The 22,315-nt window shown below is 43.0% G+C and overlaps 1 protein-coding gene across 1 annotated transcript in view; it reads left to right on the forward strand.

Moving 5' to 3' along the window:
* LOC126365919 (uncharacterized) overlaps positions 1 to 22,019 on the forward strand; it is a 54,957-nt gene extending 32,938 nt beyond the window's left edge. The window contains exons 4-5 of the mRNA XM_050008666.1: positions 3,455 to 3,637; positions 21,681 to 22,019. Of these exons, the coding sequence (XP_049864623.1) occupies positions 3,455 to 3,637; positions 21,681 to 21,714 (217 nt within the window). The 3' untranslated portion in view covers positions 21,715 to 22,019. The remainder of the gene's footprint in view (positions 1 to 3,454; positions 3,638 to 21,680) is intronic.
* The last annotated feature ends 296 nt before the right edge of the window (positions 22,020 to 22,315 follow it).

Below are 22,315 nucleotides of genomic sequence, written 5' to 3' on the forward strand. Positions count from 1 at the left end.
TTAAATGATATGGTACATTAAGACACTGTGTAGATTGTATATACATGTGCCTATGTTTATTCCTTAGAAAATTTCTTTTTTATTCTATTGATCTGCGGAACGTGGTGATAAGTTGGAACCTTTAGTAGTTTTAGTGTATGCAAATGTACGATCACAAGATAATATTAACGGCTGTGCACACATAGCCAGACTCATTAGTTTAAACAGAGTAATAAGAACAGACGAGACATTTTCGTAGCATGTGTCTTATTACTTTGATATATTTTTGTTGATTATTATTATTATAGACCATTGAATCATAGATCAGACAATCACTTACTAAAAAAATGGCTGTATGTACATATATATGTATGTATGTATGTCCCACATCTACTTCTAAACCACTAAAGCGATTTCAACCAAAGTTGGTACACATATTACTGTCCGACAATCATCGCTGGGAAGATAAGAACCACTTACACATCGAAGGGGTGGAGTGGGAGTAAAAAAGTAGTGTAGCCCACAACGCCCGAATACCCATACTCCAGTCATCTATTATTTGAGAATGAGAGCTCTTAAACACTTGTAACAAAATTTTAACATAATTTCAAACCTTTATAAAACGTTTTATCCATGATGTCCTCCACAAAATGGCGAAAAAAAGTGTATCGTATACTACATTTTCATTGTTCATGCAGTAAAACTGCCGCATGAAGCATGACGTTTCAACTTATTACTTCTTTAGAACTAACTGTGTTCGCGACACATTTTTCAGAAAGTATTCGCATATACAAATGAATGTATCATAAAATGTTGTCATTGTACGACGCATATTTCAGGAGATATGCTGTCACAAATGCTGAAATGCGTGAAAAATTGCCGCACCAAGCAAGACGTTTGTATTTATTACTTCGTTGCTACTAACTCTAGTCCAACACTTTTCGTAGGCATTATCCACACCAGCCGCTGAATGTATCTACAAAAGTGCATTATTTACCGATACGTAGTACAGAGATGTGTGAAAAACTGTCGCTTATGTATGGCGTTTTAATTAATCATTTCCTTACTACTAACTCTAATCACATCACGTTTCGTGGAAGTGTCCACATATGCCACTGAATGCACCTAGAAAAACATATCATTGTATGATACGAGATATGAGGCCATAAACTCTGAGATGTATAAGAAACTACTGCAACATGTATGTCGTTTTAATTTATCACTTCCTTGCAACACATTCCGCAGATCATAGGAGAAAGAGAAGATGGACCAATAGAAGATTGGAGTAAATAATACATACACAAGCAATGCCGAGTACTTACCTAATATAGATCAGACTTTAGCAGACACTGTAGTTGAACTGCTTTGTTGCATTTGTTTAATGATAGTGTTGTGACATTGCCTTTCGCTCAGCACATATATTTCGTAGCATATGATAACCTGTAAAAATACAGTATTGAATTTGTACAATACAGATACATTTCTGTCATTTCAAATATTTTTAACCAACCTGTTTTAATCCTAGCAGGACGACTCTGAATTCATTGCATATCTGTCAAGCCTACTTCCTAACTACTCCAACCGCTGAAACAAAGAAATGCTCACACTAACATCGTATGGACGATTTCCTTTACAGATGCTCTGAATTTTCCCAGAACTCTACCATTGGACCTAAGTCCTCCACTCGCCTTCCCCAGCACTCATTTTATGTAACCGTCCCATTTAATATCCCTTCTCAGTATTAGCCCTAAATACACTACTGGCCATTAAAAATGCTACACCAAGGAGAAATGCAGATGATAAACGGGTATTCATTGGACAAATATATTATACTAGAACCGACATGTGATTACATTTTCACGCAATTTTGGTGCATATATCCTGAGAAATCAGTGCCCAGAACAATCACCTCTGACCGTAATAACGGCCTTGATACGCCTGGGCATTGAGTCAAACAGAGCTTGGATGGCGTGTACAGGCACAGCTGCCCATGCAGCTTCAACATGATACCATAGTTCATCAAGAGTAGTGACTGGCGTATTGTGACGCGCCAGTTGCTCGCCCGCTATTGACGAGACGTTTCCAATTGGTGAGAGATCTGGAAAATGTGCTGTCCAGGGCAGCAGTCGAACATTTTCTGTATCCAGAAAGTGCCGCACAGGACCTGCAACATGCGGTCGTGCATTATCCTGCTGAAATGTCGGGTTTCGCAGGGATCGAATGAAGGGTACTGCCACGGGTCGTCACACGTCTGAAATGTAACGTCCACTGTTCAAAGTGCCGTCATTGCGAACGAGAGGTGACCGAGGCGTGTAAGCAATGGCACCCCATGCCATCACGCCGGGTGATACGCCAGTATGGCGATGACGAACACACGCTTCCAATGTGCGTTCACTGCGATGCCGCCAAGCTTGAATGCGACCATTATGATTCTGTAAACAGAACCTGGATTCATCCGAAAAAATTACGTTTTGCCATTGGTGCACCCAGGTTCGTCGTTGCGTACACCATCGCAGGCGCTCCTGTCTGTGACGCAGCGTCAAGGGTAACTGCAGTCATGGTCTCCGAGCTGATAATCCATGCTGCTGCAAACGTCGTCGAACAGTTCGTGCCGGCCGCGGTGGTCTAGCGGTTCTAGGCGCTCAGTCCGGAACCGCGCGACTGCTACGGTCGCAGGTTCGAATCCTGCCTCGGGCATGGATGTGTGTGATGTCCTTAGGTTAGTTAGGTTTAAGTAGTTCTAGGGGACTGATGACCACAGATGTTAAGTCCCATAGTGCTCAGAGCCATTTGTCTTGCAAACGTCCCCATGTGTTGACTCAGGGATCGAGACGTGGCAGCACGATACGTTACAGCCATGCGGATAACATGTCACCTCGACTGCTAGTGATACGAGGCCGTTGGGATCCAGCACGGCGTCCCGTATTACCCTCCTGAACCCACCGACTCAATTTCCTGCTAATAGTCATTGGATCTCGACCAACGCGAGCAGCAATGTCGCGATACGATAAACCGCAATCGCGATAGGCTACAATCCGACCTTTATCAAAGTCGGAAACGTGATGGTACGCATTTCTCCTCCTTGCACGAGGCATCACAACAACGTTTCACCAGTCAACGCCGGTGAACTGCTGTTTGTGTATGAGAAATCGGTTGGAAGCTTCCCTCATGTCAGCACGTTGTAGGTGTCGCCACCGTCGCCAGCCTTGTGTGAATGCTCTGAAAAGCTAATCATTTGCATATCACAGCATCTTCTTCCTGTCGGTTAAATTTCGCGTCTGTAGCACGTCGTCTTCTGGACAGTAGTGTATCATGTGACATGCTCAACATGACGACCATTAATCTTGTAATGAGACGCCATCGGCTCAGGGTTGTTCAGTGTGATCTACGTTGTTTGGTGTCTGCTGGCCCACAGCAAGCAGTCCTTCCCGGGTGGAGGTCCTTCTCCTCAGTAACACTGTGCGCTGTCTCGCAGCCTGACGCAGCTGGACCGCGTCTGCACCGAGGGCCCCGTGCCGGCCTGCGAGACGGTGGGCCAGAACGGCGCCATCCCGGAGAACCAGCACATCTACTACGTCTGCGTCAACACGGACGGCACCCTCAGGCCCATCCTGTACAAGTGCGAGCACGGCCAGATCTGGAGCGACGCCAGTGACGAGTGAGTACCGACCAGCTTCCGCTGCTACTTCTGGCACCACGCGTAGCCGAAGCTGCACTCTTGTTCTGCCACGCGACGGGCCCTTCAGTGCCTGGCACGGAGGTGGTGGAGGATTTGAAGGCTGCGTCAAGGAGGCTTTCACGCGAGTACACTTTCCACCTGTGTCTGTATTCTGATCGCCAACTTCTGTTGCGTAATGGAGGGTACTTCTGATGCCACTACCACTTCCACCCCATCTCCGTTCCATTTGCAAGTGTTTCCTATTTAGAAGGAACCTCGACAAAAATTCTTATCAGCTACAGTTTCACTGATTTTCTCATCCTGATCATTTCGCGAGACGTATATGGGAGGACCATGCAATGAAAGATGGGCTGCGCCTGGGTGAGGTGGTTTGCGTATCTCAACCACAAAGGTAGGTGCAACCACAGCAGAGAGGTACCACGTGTTGCTACTCACGGAGATCCAGTGTGGAGTGTAATTATCGTATGGCAGCGAACTTTGGTGGATATTGTAATGTGTTAATGCAGAACTACACTCCTGGAAATGGAAGAAAGAACACATTGACACCGGTGTGTCAGACCCACCATACTTGCTCCGGACACTGCGAGAGGGCTGTACAAGCAATGATCACACGCACGGCACAGCGGTCACACCAGGAACCGCGGTGTTGGCCGTCGAATGGCGCTAGCTGCGCAGCATTTGTCCACCGCCGCCGTCAGTGTCAGCCAGTTTGCCGTGGCATACGGAGCTCCATCGCAGTCTTTAACACTGGTAGCATGCCGCGACAGCGTGGACGTGAACCGTATGTGCAGCTGACGGACGTTGAGCGAGGGCGTATAGTGGGCATGCGGGAGGCCGGGTGGACTTACCGCCGAATTGCTCAACACGTGGGGCGTGAGGTCTCCACAGTACATCGATGTTGTCGCCAGTGGTCGGCGGAAGGTGCACGTGCCCGTCGACCTGGGACCGGACCGCAGCGACGCACGGATGCACGCAAAGACCGTAGGATCCTACGCAGTGCCGTAGGGGACCGCACCGCCACTTGCCAGCAAATTAGGGACACTGTTGCTCCTGGGGTATCGGCGAGGACCATTCGCAACCGTCTCCATGAAGCTGGGCTACGGTCCCGCACACCGTTAGGCCGTCTTCCGCTCACGCCCCAACATCGTGCAGCCCGCCTCCAGTGGTGTCGCGACAGGCGTCAATGGAGGGACGAATGGAGACGTGTCGTCTTCAGCGATGACAGTCGCTTCTGCCTTGGTGCCAATGATGGTCGTATGCGTGTTTGGCGCCGTGCAGGTGAGCGCCACAATCAGGACTGCATACGACCGAGGCACACAGGGGCAACACCCGGCGTCATGGTGTGGGGAGCGATCTCCTACACTGGCCGTACACCTCTGGTTATCGTCGAGGGGACACTGAATAGTGCACGGTACATCCAAACCGTCATCGAACCCATCGTTCTACCATTCCTAGACCGGCAAGGGAACTTGCTGTTCCAACAGGACAATGCACGTCCGCATGTATCCCGTGCCACCCAACGTGCTCTAGAAGGTGTATGTCAACTACCCTGGCCAGCAAGATCTCCGGATCTGTCCCCCATTGAGCATGTTTGGGACTGGATGAAGCGTCGTCTCACGCGGTCTGCACGTCCAGCACGAACGATGATCCAACTGAGGCGCCAGGTGGAAATGGCATGGCAAGCCGTTCCATAGGACTACATCCAGCATCTCTACGATCGTCTCCATGGGAGAATAGCAGCCTGCATTGCTGCGAAAGGTGGATATACACTGTACTAGTGCCGACATTGTGCATGCTCTGTTGCCTGTGTCTATGTGCCTGTGGTTCTGTCAGTGTGGTCATGTGATGTATCTGACCCCAGGAATGTGTCAATAAAGTTTCCCCTTCCTGGGACAACGAATTCACGGTGTTCTTATTTCAATTTCCGGGAGTGTAGTTTACACTGGAAAAAGTAATTAGTTCCAGTAGTGGCCACTAGGTACAAATCTAGCGCTGTACACTTTTTGTATGACGGTATGACATCCATGCTGCCATTTGACAAGCCATAACGTGAGCCATTCTAAAGGTGGCAGGGGTAAAATACAGGGAGCGAAAGGCTACTTACAGTTTGTACAGAAACCAGATGGCAGTTATATGAGTCGAGGGCCATGAAAGGGAAGCAGTGGTTGTGAAGGGAGTGAGACAGAGTTGTACCGTCTCCCCGATGTTATTCAATTTGTATATTGAGCAAGCAGTAAAGGAAACAAAAGAAAAATTCGGAGTAGGTATTCAAATCCATAGAGAAGAATAAAAATTTGAGGTTCACCGATGACATTGTAATTCTGTCAGAGACAGCAAAGGATTTGGAAGAGCAGTGTCTTGAAAGAAGGATATAAGATGAACATCAACAAAAGCAAAACGAGCATAATGGAATGTAGTCGAATCAAATCGGATGATGCTGAGGGAATTAGGTTAGGAAATGAGACACTTAAAGTAGTAAGGGAGTTTTGCTATTTGGGGAGCAAAATAACTGATGATGGTCGAAGTAGAGAGGATATAAAATGTAGTCTGGCAATGGCATGGAAATCGTTTCTGAAGAAGAGAAATTTGTTAACATCGAGTATTGATTTAAGTGACAGGAAGTCGTTTCTGAAAGTGTTTGTGTGGAGTGTAGCCATGTGTGGAAGTGAAACATGCACGATAAATAGTTTGGACAAGAAGAGAATAGAAGCTTTCGGAATGTAGTGCTACAGAAGAATGCTGAAGATTAGATGGGTAGATCACATAACTAATGATGAGGTATTGAGTAGAATTGGGGAAAAGATGAGTTTGTGGCACAACTAGACAAGAAGAAGGGACTGGTTGGTAGGACATGTTCTGAGGCATCAAAGGATCACAAATTTAGCACTGGAGGGCAGCGTGGAGGGTAAAAATCGTAGAGGGAGACCATGAGATGAATAAACTAATCAGATTCAGAAGGACGTAGGTTACACTAAGTACTGGGAGATGCAGAACCTTGCACAGGATAGGGTAGTATGGAGAGCTGCATCAAACCAGTCTCAGGACTAAAGACCACCAGAACAACGTGAGCGAAAGTACAGCTGTCAAGAAAAGAGACCGTGCACTGTTAATGAAACTGTTATTTGAACTGTAGCAGTTAAAATGTTGCATTGCGAGAGTTTCGCCAACTGCAAGGTCTGGCGAGAGACCCAATTTCATTAAATGGTTTAAGGAAGGTGATAATAAAACTGGAAGAAAAACGGGTGAGCTTCGTGTGGCAACTGGTAGAGGAAGGTGTCCTACCCCGATGGAAGTTGTTGATGAGATTACTGATGCTCTAACTGGCCATGAAGCACGTTTATAGGATGCCTGTGCAGTGCTACGAGAATTGTTAATCCAGTGGTCAATAGTACGGAAATTTTTCGCGGTCGATTTTACACAGGTGCCCTTTCAAAATCCAGACGATGAGGCGATTGAAGCCTCATAAAACGCAGCAACGTTCTGAGTTTGGGTCTGCAGTTTCCAGCACGGATCAAAATTGATGGCATGTGGCCAGACAATATTCTGTGGAGTGACGTGGCACATTTTACACTACAGAGTGCAGTGAATAGACAAAAGGCCGAATTTAGGGTACTGTTACACCGCTTGTTCCATTGAACTTGTGTCTGATTGTGTCGTGTGGATTCACACAGAGGACCTGTCAGGAATACCACGATGTCGGCACTTTACCGAGACTTACTTGTACAGCACGTGATTTCTGCGCAACTGTGTGAAAACTTCTGTTTCCATGCAAGATGGGGTAACACCTCATGTAGTGAAAGATCTGCTTAATACAACCTTCCACGAACGTGTTATCTCCAGAATTTTTCCTGATGCATGACTTCCAAGATCACCTCATCTGAATCCAGTGACTTTTGAGCTCTGACGATATTTAAAAGAACGCGTTAACCAGGGTCACGTTCGGTCTTTACCTGACCTGAAGGCCAGCATACGGAAACACATTGCTCAGATTCCAGCGGAAATGCTGCGGGCAACTGTTGAACACGTCGTTTTACGAATGCAGCAACTCGTAAAGTCTCCGGTGCCCATATTGAACAAATTGTGTAAGCGGCAGTTAATAATAAAATGAACGTTATGTCTTTCTCTCTTGCTTGACGCTTTCTGCCAAAGTCCCGTTCCTGATCAATTATATAAGGAAACATGCTTGTATGTCTTTCTTGAATTTACAGCACCAGATTTGCACTTGGTGGCCAAAATTGTAACTAGCTTTCTACCAGCGTAAATCTGTTGCGCATCAAACCCAACATCAACGCAATATCTGCCAAGGTTCGCTGCCACACGATAATTACAGCCGTCACTCCACCTCTACGAGTAGCTGCCGTTTAATTACATCACCCTGTATCTGTGGAGAGGCCAGACAAAGGTATGGTTCCTGTAGAGGGCTAGCAGTCTTTCCAGTAGTGGCAGGGGCAAAAGTCTCTATGATGGCTGCTTTGACCTTTTAACACCAGCCAGCAACATGGTCTTGCTGTGTTGGTACTGTTATCAGCTGAGAGCAAGGAGAAACTAGAGCCGTAATTTTTTCCGAGCGCGTCCAGTTCTACTGTATGGTTAAATGATGGTGGAATCCTCGTGGACGAAATATTCAGGGGGTAAAATAGTCCCCCATTTGGATGTCCGGGCAGAGACTACGGTATTGTCATCAAGAAAAACAAGGATGGCATTCTACTAGTCAGATCGAGGTGTCCTAGATCTCTTAACCTCGTACGTCGATAGGAGATTTTAAAAATGGGAATGGATAGCTAGAAGTTAAATGCAGTGAGAATTAGTAACGTGCGATGTCAGAAAGAATAGAACTTCTGGTCAGGTCAGTACAGGATTATCAACATAATATCAAGTGGAGGTAATGTGGGTAAGGCCGGCCGGAGTGGCCGTGCGGTTCTGGGCGCTACAGTCTGGAGCCGAGCGACCGCTACGGTCGCAGGGTAGAATCCTGCCTCGGGCGTGGATGTGTGGGATGTCCTTAGGTTAGTTAGGTTTAATTAGTTCTAAGTTCTAGGCGACTGATGACCTCAGAAGTAAAGCCGCATAGTGCTCAGAGCCATTTTAATGTGGGTAAGCTGCTGTGAACAATATAGTAAATGCGTTTTCACAGCCAAGACAGAAAAGAAGCCAACACCCACTGCACTAGAAGACGTTTGTATGCCAACTAGCTCTGCAGATGATGAAGAGACTGAAAGAGTGTATTATGAGATAAAGGAAATTATTCAGATGCTTAAAGGAGATGAAATTTTAACTGTGTGATGGATGACTGGAATTAGATAGCTGGAGAGGGAACAGAAGAAAAAAGTAGCAGTTGAAAACAGAAAGGGGAAAAGGAAAGGAATAGGCAACCATCTGGTAGAAGTTTGCATGCAACATATTTTAATCATCTCCAATACTTGGTTTAAGAATGACGATATAAGGCTGAATCTGTGAAAGAGACCTGGAGATAAATGAAGGCTTCATATTGAGTATATAATGGCGATAAAAAGATTTCGAAACCAATTTTTTAACTGTAAAGCATTTACAACTGTAGATGTGGATTTTAATTTAATAGTTACGAACTGCAGACTAACACTGAAGAAACCGGAGAAAAGTAGGAAATGAAGGATAGGTGCCTGGATAAATTAAAGGAACCAGAAGTTGTTGAATGTTTTACAGGGAACATTAGGCAATTTTGGACTGAAAGGGGGATAAGAATACAACACAAAACGAGTGGGTAGCTTTGAGAGATGAAATATGGAACACAACAGAGGATCACACAGGTAAAAAAAGAATTTTAAAAAATCAAAGCCTAGTAGAAATGTTGAATAACTAGGTAGATATTGAATTTAAAAGCAAGAAGCGGAAAATATAAAATGCAACGCCGAAGCAGATGAAAGAGGATGCATGAGTGTAAAACATTAGATTGCCAGGAAGTGCAAAATGAGTAAGCAGGAATGGCTAGAGTACAAACACATGGCTGTAGAAGCACGCAGAATTAGAGGAAAGTTGCCACCTATTGGAAAATTAAAGAGATCTTTGGAGGAAAGAGAAGCAACTGTCTGGATATCAAGAGCTTACAAGCTAGCCACTACTTAATATACGATGTAAGGCTAAAAGATTAAAGAAATACGTGTAGGGTCTATGTAAGGGAAACAAACTTGAGAACAATTTATAGGAAAAGAAGTAGGTGAAGATAAAGCGGGAGAGATGATACTGTGAAAAGAACGTGACACAGCACTGAAAGACTTAAAGTGAAATAAGGCCCCTGGAGTAGGCGACATTCCCTCAAAATTACTGAGGTCTTTAGGAGAGCTAGCCATTGCAAAATTATTCCACCTGGTGGGCAAGATATACGAGACAGGAGAAGTACTCTCAAACTTCAGGAAGAAATCAGTACTTCCGGTTCGAATGAAGGCATGTGCTGACAGACGTGAACAGCACCAAACCATTAGTTTAATGAGTCATGGTTGCGAAACAGTGACACGAATTATTTACAAAAAAGCACTCCGTCTTCAGGCCACAAGTGGCCCATCAAGACCATCAAATCGCCGTGTCATCCTCAGCTGAGGATGCAGATAGGAGGGGCGTGTGGTCAGCACATCGCTCTCTCTGTCGTTATGATGGAATTATTTATAAAAGAATTGAAACATTGATAGGATGCGACACTGGGGAAGATCAGTTTTGATTCCGAAGAAATGTAGGAACGCGTGAGGCAATATTGACCCTACAACGTCTTTTAGAAATTGGTTCTAGAAAGGCACGAGTAAGTTTATAATATTTGTAGATTTAGATTCAAAAAAATGGTTCAAATGGCTCTGAGCACTATGCGACTTAACTTCTGAGGTCATCAGTCGCCTAGAACGTTGAAGTAATTAAATCTAATTAACCTAAGGACATCACACACATCCATTCCCGTAGCGGTCGCTCGGTTCCAGACTGTAGCGCCTAGAACCGCACGGCCACTCCGGCCGGCGTAGATTTAGAGAAATCATTTGTCAATGTGGGCTAAAATACATTCCTTGAAATTTTCAAGGCAGCGGGGATAAATATAGCCATGTAAGATTATTTACGACTTGTACAGAGAAGACAGTTTGCAGCTATAAAACATGAAGGGATGCCATAGCTGAGAAAGGACTGGACCAAGGTTGTAGCTTAAACAAGACGTTACTCAATCTATACGTCGAGAGAATTGTGAAGGAAACCAGAGAAAAATTTGGAGCAGAAATTGAATTTCAATGACAAAAAATATAAAACTTTGCAGTTGTAATTCTGTGAAAGAACTTGGAACGGCAGTTGAACGGAATGGATAGTATCTTGAAAAGAGATTATAAGGTGAACGTCAGTGAAAGTAAAGCACAAAAAATAGAATGTAGTCATATTAAATTAGACGATGCTGAGGGAATTACATTAGGAATTGATGTACTAAAAGCAGCAAATGAGTTTTGCCATTTGAGCAGAAAAATTACTGATGATGACGAACTAGATAAAATATAAAATACAGGCCTGCTATAGCAATTCTTAAAATCTAATATAAATTTAAGTGTTAATAAGTTCTTTCTAAACTTATTTCTTCTTGGAGTATGGAAGTGAAACGTGGACGATAGGCAGTTCAGCAAGAAGCGAATGGAAGCTTCTGAAATGTGGTGCTGTAGACGAATTGGTGGGTAGGTCGAATAACAAACGAGGTTGTGACTCTCGAATTGGGGAAAAAGAAATTTACCGGAAAACTTGATTAAAATACTGCATCGGTTGGTAGGACACATCCTGACGCATCAAGGAGTACCAAATTTGGTAATGCAAGGAAGTAAGGCAGTAAACATTGTAGAGGGAGACGAATGCTTGAATGCAGAAATCAGGTTCAAATGGATGTAGACTGCGATAGTTTTGCAAAGATTAAGAGCTTGCAAAGGATAAACTAACACGAAGATTTGCATCAAACCAGTCTCCAGACTGAAGACGCAAGAACAACAACAATAATGATAATATGGGAAGTAGTAGTAAACTGCCTCACTCTCCTTCGATCGTGCCACCTCATAATTTAAAGGGCAAACTTGTCGTGAAGCATAACGGCTCCCTTATAGTGTCTATTACTGGATTTTGTTGAGCAACCCCATAATACTCTCGCACCTGCTAAACGATTCCATGACAAAAATGCCGCTTTTATTGGATTTTCTCTATTTCCTGTATTAATCCAGCATAGTAATGGTTCCAGACTGATGGGAAATATTCAAGAATACGTCGTGCAAGTGTTAAGTAAATCATTTCCTTCATGGATGAATTACTTTTCCACAAGATTCTTCCAATTACTCTCAGGCTCTCATTCGCTTTTCTTACAATTTCTTCTTGCAAAGTGGAGTAAATACCCTCTAATTTCGGTTTTCCTGATACTGTGGTCAACGCTGGGTAGATATCTCGGCGATTTCAAATTGAAGTCATTAGGCTCCAGCTGTATCTGCTTATTAATGACAGAAATTGATAATTAAGCTAAAATAAAAATTTCATGGTTTTGATGCATAAAATGAGACAAGGCCCCGCATTGATGTAAACATGGATAAAAATGGATGACTGTATAATAAAAAAATATTTGAAACAACAATTTGTGCTATTGTTGTATTTTAGCCTAGTTACATAGTACAACACTGAACTGAAATGTCCCGTAAAGCCGGCCTGTGTGGCCGATCTGTTCTAAGAGCTCCAGTCTGGAACCACGCGTCATGGATGTGTGTGATGTCCTTAGGTTAGTTAGGTTTAAGTAGTTTTAAGTTCTAGGGGACTGATGACCTCAGATGTTAAGTCGCATAGTGCTCAGAGCCATTTGAACCATTTGTCTCGTAAATGTAAACATCAAGCTCAAAAACTCTTGTACAAAAATAATTCTTTCTTCTCCATGAAAAGAGAATTAGTAAGGTAACCTGAAAGAGTTCAGTTACCGACGCTGAGCTATCTGGGCACCTAGTAAATATTCCAGGCTCTTCTTCTTCATCGTATACTTCTCCACCAAATAGTAAGTCCATGTCTATATCTGATGTGAAAAGCCTGAATCTAATTCTGAAGAATAATCAGTTAGCTGTGATCTGTTTGCTTCATTTTTTGTTTTGTTTTATTTATTTATTTTTAGTCGTTTCCTTTTTATAGCGCGTTCTTTTCTTTCTTTGGCACATCTTTCCTTCTCAATAGCAAGCTTCCGTTTTCTCTGCTTTGAAAGCTTTGCCTGCAAGTTTTCCTTAAACCTTTATTTGAGACAACTGAATTACATCTTCAAGTTGCACAATCTCACGCAATGTGGATTGGAAGTTAGCTTATGTGGAATTTATCATTGAAAAACTGGCATCACAATGTTGCAGCTCCGAGAATCTATCCCAGAACATCTGCAGGGCTTGTACCATTTCGCCGTTTTATGACAAATGCGCCATGGTGATTTTGGGGACCAACTGGAACAATTATTTCCATACAAAAATCAATCTTAAAAGCAGTAGTGTCAAGGAGTAATCCTTTGCTACTATTTTTTTCATATTTTACATTATACTGTGTTCAACTAAAGTTTCACGAAAGTTACATGTAAGTAGCAGAAAACATGATTAGCTGAGTTTGTCACCTTTGGAGCGACCGGCCGGGACGAACTTTCATGGGACAGCGTAAGCTACAAGCATTCATCTATTAGTCAACTCCTGAATCGCTGGCATTCAATTAATTCAAAAACTAGGTGCGGGTTTTCACCCCGCGTGGGGCTTTACCCGCACCTACGCTATTTACTGATTACGCTTTAGGTCGCTCCGGGCTGTTACAGCCCGGTATTTCATAGTAATTGCTGTTTCCAGGGATTTGTCGCCAATAGTGTAACCGAACAATGGTGGTTTTTTCACCTGTTTCTCGAAATATCCTATATTTCCTTGCGTTCTGTGTCGACTGCCAACCTCTGAACCAATCACCTACGCTCCATCCGTGTATCTGCTTTGCACTGCAGTTTTCTGGCGTCGCTTCTTCCTACAGATTGTTTCTATACAAAAAGTATTGGGATACAGACATATGATTCCTCTTCAACGTCACTCACAGCGACTTACAATTAAGTACATTTCGTAGTAACGGCTAAAATAGATGAAATGGAGTTAGCTGCTTTCTGGTGTTCAGATAGATTACTTAAGAATATACAGAAAAGGTGATATTGGATACATCATAGAACCAAATTCCAGGCCCGTGAACGATACTTCACTCTTCTTTATCGAGTAAAAAAAAAAGTTGGTAAAGCTTTACAATTATTGGTGAATTACCTTAGGCACTATGAAGAGCCACTAAATTGGATACTCTCGGTTGTATACAGAAACGATCTTCAAAAGGCTGCTGAGCATTTAACACGTATTTGCTTTTTCTACGACATTCTTTCCTTTATAGAATCTCGCACTGAAAGCAGTAGGATTTCGGGCTGACATATAACTACTGAATCAGAATAAAATTAACTGCAAATAATAAAGTAACGCAAATATAATACAAATTTTATCGGCTGCAGACGCAAATTGTGGATTATATTCCAAGATCATTACAACAGCATTTCATTATAATCCAAATATTATACAAATTATCGTCGTGACTGCAGGTGACTTGATAAATCGTAGGAAATGTTTCTTTGACGATTAATATTTTCAGGGATTATGAAGAAGGGCAATTGTATCAGCTTAACACTAGAACACTAAAGGGGGAAAATGACACGTTGTTAATAAACCATCGTAAATTTTACTACTCCATATTTTATTCGAAGGAATTCATAATTCACAATTTATGGAACAGTTAATTACAACTATAAGGTCTCCAGAGGTATGTCACATACAAAATAAGTACAGAGTGTCTTGTTTTACGCTCTATATTGAGAATAACAGACTGGCGGGAATCGCGAATTGGTAGGAACTGCAATCATATTTTACGAGGGTTAGTAATCTAGGATTAAGGCACGGAGCCACAGACAAGAAACGAATGAGCTACGAAGCCAAACATGTTGTGGAACAACCGCCGATCTCGATGCCGATTTTTCTGTGCAACAATTTATTTAAACACAGTTGGAAAAAGTCATGAGAAATGTTGTCCCATTTGAAGAATGGCCCCTTACGACGCCCGAAGGTTGCAGTCAGATGCTGCGAGTTTAAACAAGATATCTGAGCACTCTATTACTGGCAGGTGTGTAGTCAACACGGCAGCACGCCTCGAGTTAATTGACTCTGAAGTGGGATGATAAGTCGTGCAGGGTGCATGAATCATGATACCATATCGAAGATTACACAAGAATTCGGGTCACAACGGCTCCGCCCCAGTGGCCATCAGACTGGACTGGCTTTCTGGTGGGGACGGTTCAAATCCGCGTCTGGACGCCCAGATTTAGGTTTTCCGTGATTTCCCTAAATCGCACCAGACAAATGCCGGGTCCTTTGACAGGGCACAGCCGATTTCCTTCACCATCGTTGAAACAATACGAGCCTGTGCTCCGTCTCTAATGACCTTGATGTCGACTGAATGTAAAACCGTAACGTTGATTCCTTTCTTCTTTTCGCCTCCACAGAGACTTACAGGTCTATCTGCTGTGAGTCATGCGGCCACGATTTTGGGTGTGGGGCGTCAGAGTCCATTCATACCAAGACAATGCTGAGACAAAACGACAGCGTCGGCTTCACCAATCGACGATAGACTAGTCTCCCTCAGGCTGGTATTACACTATCAAATTTCTTTGTTCAACATCTTTCTCAAATATCTTTGTCAAAGAAAATTGATGGTGTCAAACGTCGTCAAATATTTGATCAAATCTAGGACCTCGCTGTAGATTTGATTAAAGAAGTCGCTTGTCTTCTGTCCACTGCAATGTGACATGTTACCACGTGGAGCGCTAGCATCGCTGCAGCGTTACGTCATGTGTAGTGTTTTTATAAACATTGCCGGTAAATACAATTGGTGTGTACCGACAAAATTAATAGAGATGTGTGAAGCTGATGAGGCGCTTTACAACGTAAGGCACGCTGAATACAAAAATAGATTAAGAAAATTAGAGACCTGACCTGACCTGACCTGACCTGACCAAACCTAATCTAACCCCCTCCTGTAGCAAGAATCGGAGAGTTACAGTGAGTTTGTCTTCTGCAGATATAACAGTTCTTGAGTGAGTATTGTGCTTTGTGATATGAGGAGAGCACATATAGAAATGTATGCTCATCCATTGATGTATGGCTTGACGTCCTCCACTATAAGCTCATGTAACGAGTTTTGTTGAATGCTTTTATCGTGTCGTCTTAAGACCCAGGGCTTCACCCAGGTATGTTTGCTTCTTATTCCCCGCTTCTCTTCCGCAAGTGCACACAGTGCAATTGTGGTACATGCAACTGCTGTGGTTAATAACAAGTTGTTGTTGCCAGCCATCTTGAACTTCGACGAAAAACATGATGACAGTGTAATACCTCTTTTTAGCGTCACGTCAAAGATCTTTGTCAAATATATTTGACGAGTGTTTGATCACATATTTGACCAAATCTTTGACGAAGAAATTTGATAATGTAATACCGGCCTAAGGTCACGTTCAGAGGGGCACAGACAACAGTTGGCAGACGCAAAAAGCACAGCCCTCTCCGTAACATCGACCGACAGTTCGGTCACAGTGTGTCGGTCTCCTTCGTAAATATCTGGAGGGACCAGGGTGATTAGGCTAGGATGTAATCTATGCTATTAAGGAGGTTAAAATCAATTTCAACCTTCGTGGGCTGGTTGGATGCCACGACACCAGTTTGCTTGGGGACGAATGCTGCTTTGCGGCTTTTGTATTAAAAGTACGTCAAATATATCTGAATGAGCTATATCTGCCTCTAAAAGAACGTGGCGAGTGCTGAACACTTTCTTCAGTTACTGGAATAACACACAAGTTCTACAAATATATTAAATGAAGGCAGAAACGCTCTATTACATACTCGTGATGATTCGTGTGACATTGAAAAGTAATATTAAAAACATTCTACAAAACTTCAAATAAATTCGGAAAAATAGACGTATGTCAGTTAATCTTCAATAAATACCATTCGACGTATCTGTGAAAGACAAACATAAATTTTAGAGTAAGGCACTCCGACACCTAAAGCACTGAAAAGTGGACACACCTAAAGGGTTGTTATAATTAAACTTTCATTGCTTGAGAGGAACCCCATGGACAGTGAGCGATCCTATGACAACGAAACCGCGTGGAAACATTTGTAAGGACATACGGAAGAGAAATGACGAATAAGCCATAAATCTGAATTTCCACATGAGAGGGTAACATTTGTTAATTGCGTATCGTGTTCACGTTCAAGCTTAACAAACGTTGCTCAGTATGACGATCATCTGCGTCCACGACAGTCTGGAATCCCACTAGAAATGGCATTTCCTAATTGTTAACAACACTTTTCGAACAGTGAGCCACGGCATGTTCACCTGCTGTGGCACACCTCCACAGTGGCTCAAGTAGCGAACTTTCATTATAACCACCGTGTACATCCTAACAGCAAACCACTTCACATATCAGAATCACCATTCTGCTGGCATAAAACTCCCAGTAAACAGTGATAATGACTCGTAGACAACTAATGCCCAGCTACCACAAATGGCGGTTCCGGACTGCAGCGCCTAGAACCGCACGGCCACCCCGGCCGGCCCCAGCTACCACAGTCCAAAAAAATTTATTACAGTAACTTTAAGCATAACATTCGCCACCCATTGCACTTGAGATAATTATTTTTGAGGTTTTAATTCACGCCTAAAATTCCCGATAAATCTTTTTCCTACTTGTTGTTTCCAATAAATCTGCGAATTCAGCCCACTGATCCCAGACATCCTCAGGATGTCACAAACTCATCCTTCTTGCACTAAACTTAGCAGTTTCTCACAGTCTGTGTTATATGTGTGAGAACGTCCGAAGGACACAAACTGATTTTAATTTCACTTTTTGTCGTACGAAATCTGTACGTTCTGGCGGTGAGATCGGCTGCAATGCGGCCCCGCCGATCCTAAGAAATTTTGGTCCTATGTCAAAGCGGTAGGTGGACCAAAACAAAATGTCGAGACACTCTGAGACCAAAATGGTACTGAAACAGAGGATGACAGACTAAAGGCCGAAATACTAAATGTCTTCTTACAAAGCTGTTTCACAGAGGAAGGCTGCACTGTAGTTCCTTCTCTAGATTGTCGCACAGATGACAAAATGGTAGATATCGAAATAGACGACATAGGGATAGAGAAACAATTAAAATCGCTCAAAAGAGGAAAGGCCGCTGGACCTGATGGGATACCAGTTCGATTTTACACAGAGTACGCGAAGGAACTTGCCCCCCTTCTTGCAGCGGTGTACCGTAGGTCTCTAGAAGCGCGAAGCGTTGCAAAGGATTGGAAAAGGGCACAGGTCATCCCCGTTTTCAAGAAGGGACGTCGAACAGATGTGCAGAACTATAGACCTATATCTCAAACGTCGATCAGTTGTAGAATTTTGGAACACGTATTATGTTCGAGTATAATGACTTTTCTGGAGACTAGAAATCTACTCTGTAGGAATCAGCATGGGTTTCGAAAAAGACGGTCGTGTGAAACCCAGCTCGCGTTATTCATCCACGAGACTCAGAGGGCCATAGACACGGGTTCACAGGTAGATGCCGTGTTTCTTGACTTCCGCAAGGCGTTTGACACATTTCCCCACAGTCGTTTAATGAATAAAGTAAGAGCATACGGACTATCAGACCAATTGTGTGATTGGATTGAGGAGTTCCTAGATAACAGAACGCAGCATGTCATTCTCAATGGAGAGAAGTCTTCCGAAGTAAGAGTGATTTCAGGTGTGCTGCAAGGGAGTGTCATAGGACCGTTGCTATTCACAATATACATAAATGACCTGGTGGATGACATCGGAAGTTCACTGAGGCTTTTTGCAGATGATGCTGTGGTGTATCGAGAGGTTGCAACAATGAAAAATTGTACTGAAATGCAGGAGGATCTGCAGCGAATTGACGCATGGTGCAGAGAATGGCAATTGAATCTCAATGTAGACAAGTGTAATGTGCTGCGAATACATAGAAAGATATATCACTTATCATTTAGCTACAAAATAGCAGGTCAGCAACTGGAAGCAGTTAATTCCATAAATTATTTGGGAGTACGCATTAAGAGTGATTTAAAATGGAATGATCATATAAAGTTAATTGTTGGTAAAGCAGATGCCAGACTGAGATTCATTGGAAGAGTCCTAAGGAAATGCAATCCGAAAGCAAAGGAAGTAGGTTACAGTACGCTTGTTCGCCCACTGCTTGAATACTGCTCAACAGTGTGGGATCCGTGCCAGATAGGGTTGATTGCAGAGATAGAGAAGATCCAACGGAGAGCAGCGCGCTTCGTTAAAGGATCATTTAGTAATCGCGAAAGCGTTACGGAGATGATAGATAAACTCCAGTGGAAAACTCTGCAGGAGAGACGCTCAGTAACTCGGTACGGGCTTTTGTTACAGTTTCGAGAACATACCTACACCGAAGAGTCAAGCAGTTTATTGCTCCCTCCTACGTATATCTCGCGAAGAGACCATGAGGATAAAATCAGAGAGATTAGAGCCCGCACAGAAGCATACCGACAATCGTTCTTTCCACGAACAATACGAGACTGGAATAGAAGGGAGAACCGATAGAGGTACTCAGTGTACCCTCCGCCACACACCGTCAGGTGGTTTGCGGAGTATGGATGTAGATGTAGATGTAGATGTAGATGTCGGTCGTCGGCAAAATAAACCGGTGTCGATACCACCGTGAGCGCAGCCTAAGCTGTTGCCCCGACATAGAACTCAGAGAATGGAACAGGCCCATAGATATCTTCGCACCATGAAACACTGGAGACTAGTCATATGGTCCGATCGATTTAGATTTCAGTTCCGTCGAACTGATCAGTGCGTGACGTTTCGGCGTATGCCCCAACAAGCAATGCATGCTGCGTGTCAGCGAGGTTGTGACCAGGCAAGAGGTGACTCAGTTATGGTCACAATTAGGCACCATCCTCCGGCTACAGGTAAGCGTCAAATACACATTCTTGTTGACGATCTCCATCCTTTTGCGGCGTCAGAGCACACTGATGGAGATTCCGTGTTTCAGCAGGACAATGAGACATGTCATCTTTCTTTGGTTACACGGCTTGGTACATATTCTAGTGGACTGACCATTATGGCTTTCCCTTCCCTCTCCCCAGTATAATCTGACTCTCCCACACATCACTATTAAATTTCTCTTAGTGTCTTCATTAGTTTCAAATGCTTCAGGAGGCGTAAGATATGCAAAAAAACCTTTTTATTTATCTTCGTTTTCTCTTCTTGTTGTTGGCTCCAGTTCTTGCGTCTAGGGGTCTAACATTCATGGTGGTGTCTGTTTGTTCTGTATCGTGTCTCCCTACCACTTTCGCGCAACGACGCTCTGAGCGTGTTTTTTAGGTAACTGACTAGTTTGAACCTGGGACCTGTTGCTGGTAAGGAGACGCCAGACCACAAATGACATGTAGAATTTAGAAGAGTTCAGTGAGACTAGCGGTGATATAACCAAATACTTAATGATTTCAGCGTCAGATCCACTGCACTCCCTGTAAAAGAATCTTAATACTAACAAAATTTAGTGGAAGGGGTTCAAGGCTTTCCTATTTTTAGTTAGCTGGTAAAATAACGTCGAAAAAGCAGTTAAGTTTACCACTGGACATTTTATTCTACTCACAAAACATTGTTTATAAATTGCACTATTTATAAAAGGAAGTGTTTTAATACAGGATGGTAAAAACCAACTGCGTTCAACAAAAATGTGAACAAATATTCCCTGAATGGGTTTCCAAGTTCTACAATAGATCTAACGATGACATATGCCATATCACATCTATAATCTAGGTTTAAATTAAGTTTCACAAAAGAGAAAACTATCAAAATGGTCTACAGTGACCCTCAATTATCTTTAATTACTTATCTAAGTTGTCGTAAATTACAGTGGCTGATGTGGCTTCTCAATAATTATATAACAGAGAAATCATCGCGTTTCAGATTTTTACTTCAAGTGGCAAATGTGAACACCATGAGTTTTAATTGATGATCGACACTAGTATTACGCATAAAAGGGGGTGTAACAGATGAGACTTCTGCAGTTCTGAGTGAAGCTTTATGCGCCCTATTTCATTTGCATATGCGAGACAACTGAAGTTCCCGTCCATCTCTTCTCCAGCACACTCATGTTGCCTACACTTTTTATTACCTTCTCTAAGATGTCGTTGAACAGAAGACATGAGAGAGCATCCCCTTGTCTGAGGCCTGTCTCAGTCTCTCATGTTTCTGATGTGGCTCCTCGGAAACGTACTGCTGCCTTTGATCCTTCCATACAAGTTTGCTCCTTTCTCACTAGCTTCTCGGGGATTCTGAAGTCCCGCATTGCATTCTGTAGGCTATTCCTGTGGATGCTGTCATATGCACGTTGAAAATCTACGAACACGCTGTAGCCATCTTTATCATATTCCCAATGTTTTTCAAACAATTGTCTTAGTGTGAAAATGTGATCTATTGTCGATGAGTTTGGTCGAAAGCCAGCTTGGTACTCCTGTATGTTGTTCTCTATGAATGGTGGTAATTTTCTGAGGATAATGATGGACATCACCTTGTACATTACATTCAACAAGCTGATTCCTCTGTAGTTACCTCATTCCATTTTGATTCTTTTCTTGTGTATTGGGCATATTATAGCCAATTTCCGTTCTTCTGGCAGTGTCTCCTTCTTCCATATCAACTGGATCAGTTTATATATCTCTAAGTGTAAGCTCTCACCTCCCTGCTTCATTAATTCTGATGTTATTCCGTCCTCCCCTGGCGCTTTGTTGTTTCTCATTCCTTTTATTGCTATTTTCACCTCTTGTTCACTAACTTTCCATCCGAAGAAGAAAGTTTCAGAATTGTAACTTAACATTGAGCAATCAGATTTACATTTCTGAACATTCATACTTAAAATGTGTGCTCTTTTTTTTTCAGGTGTATCGACAGTGCTCTCTTCAAGGAAATCTAGAGACGGCAAGGATGTATACGCGGCATTGAGGAGGTGATACTCAACAAGTTTCGTCGCTTCCCTCGAACTACAGCGCCTTCACTCATGAATAATTGCCCGTAGTGTGTAATTTAATCATTTACGGAATCGTATGGAGTGCACCTGCTATGTTGAATAAGCAACTAATATAACAAAAAAGGCAGAACGACAAACAACGACTCATTAACGATAGAGAGCACTGACCAAATGATTTCGACTCTGCGGATTTATGAAAAGCATACTCTAGTTCCAAATTATTTTCGAATAAACTGGATTTGGAAATGTAATCGGCTTCCATCCCATCAAATTATGATTCTTGCTGTTGACACACTTCGCTTGTATTTCTAAAATACATGCAGATCGTTATCCAGAATATTAATAGCTTATATCTGCTCTTTTTGCATTAAATTTTTGGGTATTTCTGCGCCAGACATAGAAGCATAGATAGATTTGGAAATATAGTCGATTTGCGTGGCCAGTCAGATACTGTGATTGAATACAATGGATAATTTAATCGCAAAAAGAATATTGCAGTTTAAGGTCCATAAGATCCTTCCCTATGATCGACAGCGTATCGAGCCTC

The sequence above is a fragment of the Schistocerca gregaria genome, chromosome 4, assembly GCF_023897955.1.
Source record: "Schistocerca gregaria isolate iqSchGreg1 chromosome 4, iqSchGreg1.2, whole genome shotgun sequence".
Taxonomy (NCBI): domain Eukaryota; kingdom Metazoa; phylum Arthropoda; class Insecta; order Orthoptera; family Acrididae; genus Schistocerca; species Schistocerca gregaria.